This window comes from Camelina sativa, chromosome 16, assembly GCF_000633955.1.
Source record: "Camelina sativa cultivar DH55 chromosome 16, Cs, whole genome shotgun sequence".
Lineage (NCBI taxonomy): Eukaryota > Viridiplantae > Streptophyta > Magnoliopsida > Brassicales > Brassicaceae > Camelina > Camelina sativa.
Window position 1 is genome coordinate 14,158,921 of NC_025700.1, and position 10,822 is coordinate 14,169,742.

Here is a 10,822-nt window from a genome sequence, read left to right on the forward strand (position 1 = left end):
GATTTTTTTTTGCTTTTGAGTTAAAAAACATTTCTCTCAAATCAAAACAACAAAACACAGTCATAAAACCACCACAATCTCTTGTTCTGTAAGCTTTTTCCGCATATCAACTCCAACAACTCTAATCAACGCAGATCAACTCTTTGTAAATACTAGATTAGGACCAAATCGATGTGCGAGTTTTTAAAATGTCTACTAATTAAAAGAATATATTAATATTTATTGTAAATGAAATATATTTTGCAGAAATAAATATATAGATATTCTTAGTTATAGATAAGGTTTTACTTTAATACACTAATTTATATTTTTATATTTTCATATTTACAAGTTTTTTTTTTGTCAACCATTGGGCCACAACAGACCAGCCCATTAGCCTAATCTCTACATTCGTAGGGAGCTGGAATCGATCCCTGATGTTCTTACATCCAAAAATATTTTATTGTAAAGTTTGCTCTTTATCACCACCTATAAAATGACTTTGTGAACAAATTAAACTAATTTTTGTTTATTTACTTTCAATTTGACGCGGATTCTTTTCACCACTTTAATTTGTTTGTGACAGTTTGTATAATCCCCAAAATATTTCTTTAAATTGTTTACTCAAAAAATATTGTGGATAAAAAGAAAAAAATATCTACAAAATTGCAATGAGTTTATGACCAACCCAATAAAATTTGAGAAATTGAAAGATAGTTAATCTAAAAATACTTAAACATATTTAAATTAAAATAATAAAAAGAAAGAATAAACAAATATTGACAGTTAGTAGATTTCCTTTTTACAATAAGTTTAGAAATATTACTTTTTAATGTTTAGTTCTTTTTAATGTTTTAGTAAATTTAGATGCATGTCAACATGTTATCGATACAATCTTGTTAATGAGTAACTTTGAGTAACTTTAACATTAAGCTTTATATAATAAAATGTTTTGATACTGATTGTTATTTTAAAGTGTTCGAATTTTGTTAATGTCCAAATTTTGTTAACAAATACCAAAAAGATAGATATCCAATATATCCTGTTAATTAACAAAAAAATAAGAGTAAATATAGTGAATTATATTACACACATTGTGTATAATCTGTATTAATGATTTGGAAATATGGATTAGATACGACGCACGTGATTAGGGTGGCGTGGGCCAACAAGCTAGTTTCCAAAGGTTCTAAAGTTGATAATATCTATATTAACATTTTATATTAACATTTTTGAAATACATTTTGGTTTATGTCTTTTAAGTTTTAATTATTTAATTTTTTTTTACAACATTAACCCCTAAAATAATTCTATAAATAACATTGCAGAGAAACTCAAATACTAAACTTTTTAAAATTGACCAACATTTGTTACATTTATTGCCATAAAATCTTAACAACATCTATACATTCCGATTTTTCCAAAAACAACTCTACCCATTAAAGTTTTAACCCATTAAATCTCCAAAACTATTTTTATGGATGCTAAAATCTCTCAAATTTAAATGATATACAACATATTTTCCTTAACAAAAGTTTACAATATCCATAATTATATTAACATTAATAAATTTCCTAAACCGAAAATCCAATTATAAAATGTCACATTAAATATGTTGAAAACCCCCATATAATTTGGTTTATTTTTTTATTTTTTGAGGAATTACCAAAAAAATTAAAATTCTATTAATTATTATAAACTATATATTTGACATGGAAAAATTATAAACTATATAAGTATGCTAATTTGATAAAACAATTAACATAATTAAACTTGAAAAAAACTTATTTTGATTATTTTTTCTTATGCAAAAATTTATTTTGATTTTGGTGAGACGGGTTGGCATTAATCTTATATAGGGAGTTAAGTGGAATTGTTTTTTTTTAAACACTTTTAGATGTGTACCAGGAGATAAATGTATTACTAGACTATACATATACTACAGAGGTTAAAGCCTTGAAAACACCACAAAAATCCTATACTTTGAATATCAAATACCAGTAAAATTTTATATTTTTTAAATCAATAAAACAATAATAAAATAACAAATAAATACAATATAAATTTTAAATTTTTAAAATTAAAAATATTGTCCAGCGGTGTACGGCGGGTTAAATCCTAGTATCTTTAACTAAACCTATGGATAGTTCTGATTAGTGAACATCTCTTAATTTAAAAAGTTAAGTACGTTCCTTTGTCACATTCATGTCACTAACCGAATTGTCGTTGCTAATTTGAGAATGCTAAAAGACCTCAAGTCAACTCATTACTCAGTATTATTATGTAATTTTTTAGATAATTCAAAATTTATTAAATGGAAAAAGAAAGGGAAAAAAAAACACTCAAATCTTCACAATATAATATTGACGTCTTATAATACTAGCAATAGCCAAAAGAATTTTAGATTTTTGTTTGAAAATTCTACCTTTCTAGTATAATATATAGATAGAAAATGTAGATGAAAAATGACTAGGGATGTAACATTTAGTTTTTAAAAATTGGGTTGTAACCTGTAACCAAGTTATGTGGGGACATATATAACGCCCAATGATATGATAAATAGGAGACAAATGCCCATTAAACTTATCGCATTACCTTCGAACCCTCGGATCCAGACACAAGTATCCAAAGTTTGCTTGTCTCTTTGCTTGTTCATCTTAGTGTAGGGTCTGCAGATTATTCAAAGGGTTAAAATAATCAAAACTGGAGAAAATAATCGTATGATTAATAATTCGAAAATAAACCATCACAGCAGAAAAGTTTTATAAAAACATGTAATGTACGGAAGAAGACCGGTCGACATGTGATAATCCCGTGAAGGGCATGCTCTTTGCCTCGTCTAAGGTGGACAATGGACTTTAATTACATTCTTGTTAGATAAGCTTATTAAATATTATCATGGAATAATTCTGACGCAACGAGTTTTTGGGAGTCTAATTATTTGGTGATACATGTTCCTACGTCAATCATTATTATTTCAATTTAATTACATTTTACTTAGACAAATCAAACTAGCTGGGGCCTTCTGACATTTAAAAACGAGTTCACATTCAAACTAACCGGTCTAATCATCTCAAAATGGATCAGGTTTGATAAAAACGAGTTCACATACAAACTAACTAAGCGAAGAGGAAGAACAACAAAAATATTCAAATATATTTTTTATTTATTTATTTTTATTATTAAAATCAATAAGTAAGAAATTTATTTTTTTGAAATATTTAGGAAATCATTTATGTTGTTTAATAATTACAAAACATAATTATACCCAATATAAAGATATATTGTATATATGTTCAATGCATTCAGTCTTAAAATGGTTAGTTTTTCTTTCAATTTTAAAACTTAACTAAAAGTGAAATAAATATCATTCTTAAAATTTTATGATATTAAAAATTAAACTAAACCAGAAAATATTTTGTAATAAATCAAATAAGTACTTATTTTAACATTAACAATTAAAAAACATTAACTCCTTACTTTAATTTAATACAAAAACAATCTCTACAATAAAAACTATTAGCATCAAACCCAACACATATCAAAATCATTAGAATTGTTGAAAATAAAAAGTCATATACTTATGGTAAAATATAAAATCATTGTAACATAAAAGTTTAAGAATTGAAAAATTCTTAACGATTTTGATTTTACTTTCAGTCAAATTTTTCAATAGAAAATAATAATTATAAGTGCATTAATATATATATATATATATACAATATAGCGTTATAATGAATATAGAATGTGTTAAAATTAGTGATTAACATAATATTAAGAAAAATAAGATAATCAAAATAAGAAAATTATTTTATTGAAATATTTAGGAAATCATTTATGTTGTTTAATAATTACAAAACATAATTATACCCAATATAAAGATATATTGTATATATGTTCAATGCATTCAGTCTTATAATAGTTAGTTTTTTTTTTCAATTTTAAAATTTAACTAAAAGTGAAATAAATATCATTCTTAAAATTTTATGATATTATAAATTAAAATAAACCAGAAAATATTTTCTAATAAATCAAATATGTACTTGTTTTAACATTAACAATTAAAAAACATTAACTCCTTACTTTATTTTAATACAAAAAAAAATCTCTACAATAAAAATTATTAGCATCAGACCAAATGCATATCAAAATCATTAGAATTGTTGAAAATAAAAAGTCATTTACTTATGGTAAAATATAATAAAAAATCATTGTAACATAAAAGTTTTAGAATTGAAATATTCTTAACGATTTTGATTTTACTTTCAGTAAAATTTTTCAATAGAAAAAAATAATTATAAGTGCATTAATATATCTATATACAATATATCGTTATAATGAATATAGATATTTTTGTTAATTATTTTATTAGTATTAAAAATAAAGAAAATATTTTATTTAAATATTTTTATTGGTCAACATTAGTCAACCGATCAATAATAATAATCAACGCCAAATTCGCGAATAATGTATTGAAATAAGATAACTTGGAAATATGGATTAGATCCCGATGCACGTGATTAGTTTGCACACAAAGGCTGGCGGGCCAAGAAGTTTCCAAAGCTTATCAAGTTGATTATCTTTTAATTAAACCTTTGGCATCGTGCTGATTAGTGAACATCTCTTTATTTAAAAACCTCTCCTTTGTCACTTTCATGTCAATAACCGGAGACATTTTTCGAGAGCTATGCGAATAGGAAGATCATATCAGAGTCACGTTTTACATATTCCCAAAGAAGCATACGTTCCAAAACGAGTGTCCTTTGGCTAGCACTGAATTTGAATCAACTTGTCCGAGTTTAATAGAAGTCAATCAGTAATTGTATTGAAAAGTTGATGTTTTTAATGCAAAGAACTGAAGGAATATATATGCCCCAACAATTTCTACAAAAAAAATAAAACCCAAAAAAGAAAGAACAAGAAAAAATTGAAGCTTTTATAGAAGTTATCCACAACTCTCTCCATAATTCTAGCACAAAGTAAAACAAAAAACACTCTTTACTAGTTAATAATTGTAATTTAATACATTATTGATCGATCACTAAATCTTCCGACAGAAAAGTTCAACTTCGTAGTGCCACAGACAAAACTGACAAGCAGAAGAAGTCTTCATGTCGTTGACTTCATCGTATGGACGCCAACCACAGTTCCTTACTAAGAACATCATGGTTTTACCGGCGCACTTGCACTTCTCTCGAAGGTACGCTGTTTTGAGTCGTTCCATCACCGGGTTGGCATGATCCCAAACGAACTCTCTAATCTTTTCAATCTTGTATCGAAGTTCCAGCAGCTCCTCTATCGTAGTTGACAACAACGGCTTTGTAACAGAAGAAAAGATCTTGAAACCCTTTTGTTTTGTTTGGCCTCCAAGACAGATCAGAATCAGCCCATAGACATATTTAGCCTCTTTGTATCCTTTTTCTGCAGCTTTAGCTAAATATTTGAGTCCTTTCTGTTCACGGTTATCTAGAAAGTAGTAGATGAATCCTTTCCGATACAAAGCTTCGGGGTTTCCATTCTTGCGACATCTTTTGAAAAAATTGGAGAACGTTTCATGGTCGCGATGCCATGGGAACAGAGGGGTTTCTTGGAGCGAAAGTCGTCGGAGAACATATCCATCATCGCAAATATGTCGAAACGGTTTCGAAACTAATCTGAGATTACGAACCTCTGACAAGGAAGAAGCCGCGATACATGACGAAATCTCTACAAGAAGATCATCCGGTAAAGAATCGAGGCAAATTCTTGTTTTCCTAGATTTCCTTATAGACCATGAAGAGGAGAACAGAGAGGATGATACCATGTTGTTGTTGTTGTTGTTGAGATTCAAGAGTACTGTATCCAATTTGGCCAATTCCCTTTATTATATTGTTATATATATAGAGAGGGCTTAATTCGTTTTCCTTTTTTGATTAGGAGAGACAAATTGTTCCTTTTCCTTATTAAAAAAGGAAACAAAAATAGATAGATATGACTAAAGAAAACAGGAATAAGAAATTCACAATAGGCTTTAAAACCCGATAGACTCGAGAAGATTGTATGTCCATCGAACAGGATCAAGAACTCACTTTAGCTGGGCGTTCTGTAGCATCAATAATGACAATATAAACCTAGGCGCGCGTTATAAAACTACTCAATTGTTTTGTAATATACAAAAATAGAATAATAACCCCATTGTAATTAAAGAACTTTTTATAGAGATCACAAGATATATAATCAATCCTAAAATAGATTCTGTATATATAATAGCAAGAGAGTCACATACGACGGAGATGATATCTAATAACCGGCTAGGTTCAAATCAATACAATCAACTACTCAAGAGACAGTCCTTCCCATATCCTCATACCAAAGTAGCATCAAGGAGATAATTCACAATACAATCTCCACCTCCGTGTTCAGACGATGTAAAGACACAAAATAAAACAAGATAAAAGTTTCAGCTTCTTATTCATTGATCACACAAAAATAAACCCTGGCTTTCTCATCAAGTGCATGGACTACAAACTTTCCTACACCGAATCCAGAGAATTACATCCAACACAACTCCAACGAAATACAAAATTAACACTTTGTAAATAGAAACATGAACACACGAGCCACTTGCTATTGTACCCTTGCACAGAAGGCAGCGTTACATGTTTGACTCCTTTCTGCCTTTGCTTGGCCTCTGAAGAGAAATACAAGAAGACCATTTGATCACTCTTATAATGTTCACAAAAATAACAAATTACTCAAAACGAGTTCACAAAACAGCTATACTCTTTATCCATCAGAGTTCAATTCTCACATATTTTATCACAACATTGGCTACATCACAAAATCAACAGTCTCAACGATAGATATACCTCTTGTAAGAGATATATCTCTCTATCTCTGATTTCTGTTCAGGCTTATAAGCTAACCATCTTTCATGTGGACATAAATCATCAAATGTTCCTAGATCTGCATATTAATAAGATTGAGATTAAATTACTAAACACATTTGCATATCAAAACATAAAAATAACGTTAACCAAAATTTCAAACCTTGAAGCAAAAATTTTGGTTCTTCTTCATAGCACTTCAGTTCCCAAAGAACAAGACCTTTTTCATTCAATATGATTGGTTTAGTTCTACTTGCATCACATATACGCGTCTCTGTAAATAGAATTTGTCACGTTAAAGACAACAAACATAGAGGACAACAATATAGGAACATATTGAGTCTTAAGGAATTTGGACTTACGTTGAGATGTCATGCCTTTTGCTTCCATCATCTCATCATGAGCTACTTTAGCTTCGGCTCTTATTTGAGACATGATTACGTTATGCTCCTCAATGGACAATGGAGCTCCATTTTTCTCCATAATGGCTTTGGCAACATCATCTTGCATCTTCTGTTTGAGCTTCTTCTCCTATAAAGACAGAACGAGCTTTAGCACAGCAAATAGATTGATATATATATATATATATATAAAAATTCATCATCTTACAGATTTTAGAAAATACCTTTTCCTTTGCTGATGCAAACTTTTCTTGAGCTTCTTTTTTCTGTTTTTCAGACTCTTCAATTTCGCTTTTTATGCAATCTCTCATTACCCTGAGAAAATTACACACATTAGGTATCTCAAAACGAAACATAAAAACTACAAGAAAAAATTGATTCACATACTTTGTGGTAAGTGATTCATCACATAAGAAATTTAGAAGCTTGAGCCTTCTCGATGCATCCATATTCTCGTATTCAGTAACACCCGCTACAAAAGTTTCAGGAGGGAAGTCATCACTCAAAACTTCTGACTGCGATAGGATCTCTCCAATAGCAGTGAACCAACTGCTGTCAGTTGCACTTAGAGTCAAGGACCTGTAGTAAAATTCAAATTCATCAGAAACATGAACAAGAAAACAAACATATGTATACATTTATATAGACTCATACATGTCTCTATAATGTGATATTAAATCCAACAACTGGATCATCATCTGGATAATAGGGCAGTATTGGTTTCTCCTTGTGTTACACTCACGTACAAACAGCTCACGGACAACAGTTTCAGCTTGTCCTTCCTTTAAAGAAAGAGCCTATTCACAAAATTTAAAAACGAATCAGATTAAGAGTAAATCATTACAAACCATATGTTGTTAATAAGCTAAAGAGAGCAATGTTCATCATACGTTTCCAAAGGCTGAGCAAAACTCGAAAAACTGGAATACATTTCCAGCTTCTTCAGTGGGTATATCAATGCCTGATACACAAGTCAAGCTTGTACCCTGAGGAACTACTGGAGCCTCAAACTGAATCTCCTCTTTAAGTTTGTCACTGGATTCGGCTCTCTTCCTCTTGGCTACCACTTTCTTCTCCTCCTTGGCAACATCTGTTTCATAAACGTTAAATCATTAGCCTCTTCTTTTATATTAGAAAACTAACAAAACACACAATTCTAAAATTATAGTCTGACCTAATATTTCCACTTCTGTCCCTGGAACAGTTTCACTATTGCTACTACTACCTTCATTGGAAGCAGCAATCTACATAATTAATCAAGTAAGCATAATTAAAGACAAAACCGATAGATCATTAAAAACAGGATTTGTATGATCATTTATTTTAGTCACCAGTTTTGGCTTCCTCTGATAAGCAAACTTATCAGGCCCTTCAACTTCAAGAAGCTCAACGACTGATGTCAACCCACAAGCTCTAGCTTTATGTACCAAAATCCCAGTGGGGTTTAGCCCTCGACTTACCCTGTAAAAATCCACACAAACCATTTTATTTCATTGATAATTATCAAAGCTCTAATATATCTCAAAGAGACGTCTAATTTACCTGCACACACTGCAGATGCAGATGCCTCTACATTGAGGACATACCCAATCGTCCAACTTTGCTACTTCTTCTGCATTCTCACCATACCTATGATTCAAATCATGAAAAACACACATAATAATAAGATGTTATTATTGTGGAAAAAAAAACAAGGAAATAAAAAAAAAACGAACCTGTTTGATAAGCATTTGTAACAAAACTTATTGGGGCAAGGCTTGTTAGTATTCATCTTCCTGGCCTTGCACGGTGCGACGAAGTCCATAGTCTTCTGTCGACACTACAAACAAACCAATGAACCAACATTTTAAATCAAGAAAAAAAAAATTATTATCTAACCAAACAAAACTATAAGTCTCACCTGGTGACATGATTTGCCATTTTTCGAATCATAAACTCTTCTTCCAACGACTCTAACGCCAGGATTGCGATTACGTTTGTTCTCCATAACAACAGTAAACTATGGTGAAAAAGAATCGAATTTTGGGGAATAATAGAGATTCTAAAGAACTAAACCGATGGAAAATGGGTTAATTAGAGAGTAAATAAATCAATGGAGAATGAAACTAGAGAAGATGATATATGCAAACGTTGAAGTGAGTCTGGAATCTATAAGGTCGTTCCTATTTTTTTTTTTAATATATAATAGATTCAATTTTTCAAAAGAAGAAGGAAATAATAAAAATATATTCAAGTGTTTTCTTTGTCATTAATAGGTGATTTCAGATATTCATCGTTTTATTTAACTATATTCTATTTTATGATAAAGCTCTCATTGGTTTAAATTTTATAGTTATAGAAACAAATATTTTATTTATTTTTTGGTAAAAAATAGTAAAATGGAGAATTTTTTTTATTTGACTTCTATCATAGGATGGTAGAATAATAAATTAAGAAATAATCTTTAGATTATGCAAACATTCATGTAACCAACATTTATTGGCCAAATCATGTAACCAACTTTTAGTGGGGATTATTGATTTGAGATTTGATTAGAGTTTTAAAGATTTTAAATATTATATAGAATCTGTTGTTATTAGATCAAAATTTTGTTAAATTATGTTAAAGTTTAATGTTATTAGTTTGTGATTTGTAAAAATTTAATTAAAATCTTAACAAATTCGGATTATTGGATTCAGACTTTTATAAAGTCATTAAAAATTTTGTGTTATTCAATTAAAACAAAATAATCTAGGATTGTTAATTAGTTCAATTATTATGATATTAGTTCATGATTTTAGACACTTTCTTTACAAAATATAGTCATAGAAAGTATCATAAAAATACAAGGATTGTTTGTACGACTTTACAAGAGCTTAGAAAATAATCAACAAAACTCTCTAGCAATCTTTAACAATTTTTCATTAATTCACTTTTAATGATTTTTTTCAATAATTTTGTTAAACTCTTCAAAAATCTTCACAAATTAGAATCCAATACCACCCCTAATTGTATATACAAATCCCAAATTCTATACCAAATTATAGAATGTAGTCAAGTAAAAGGAAAAAAATCGGAAAAAACCTACTAATGACAAACACACTTTTGAATATATTTTTATTTCCCTTTTTTGTCCCTTTTAGGTCACTTGTACTCTCGAAGATTCTTAGCAGCAGAAATATTTTTTCTAAGACTGAATTTTTTTTTTGACGAAGGTATAAACCCGCAAATCAAACAAATTACCGTCAATGTTTGATATCATTCATGAGGTCTATTCTCTCTTAAGCAGCTTTGAACAAGTAAAGTAGTGTTTGTATTCCAGTTCCATCCTCTTCAAAAAAATTAGAACACAAATAGATTTGGTAAATCATAATTTTACTAATTATCGATAATTGTATAACTCAATGGCTACAAGGAAATTATAACTCTTAAGTAGTGGTTGTTTTCCATACTTGCAAGGAAATCAGACGACTAGAAAAACCGAATCAAACAAGTGCATGGCCATATAACTTTCCTGTTTGAGCGAAGCTAGAATCAGGCTTCTACAGTCTTCAAGTTCGACTAAATTTAGTTTATATATATCCAGTTTCACGTTTG

General features: G+C 29.4%; 1 protein-coding gene and 1 pseudogene across 1 annotated transcript; both read right to left on the minus strand.

The window, feature by feature from the left end:
* Nucleotides 4,971–5,804, minus strand: LOC104750520 (putative F-box protein At1g67623). The gene has a single exon (XM_010472323.1). It carries the CDS (start codon nucleotides 5,780–5,782, stop codon nucleotides 5,021–5,023), a length of 762 nt encoding a protein of 253 aa, XP_010470625.1. The 5' UTR covers nucleotides 5,783–5,804; the 3' UTR covers nucleotides 4,971–5,020.
* LOC104753656 lies at nucleotides 6,790–9,233 on the minus strand (annotated as a pseudogene).

Excerpts from the sequence above, each read along its gene's own strand:
- LOC104750520 (XM_010472323.1), bottom strand. The coding sequence starts at position 5,782 with ATGGTATCATCCTCTCTGTTCTCCTCTTCATGGTCTATAAGGAAATCT.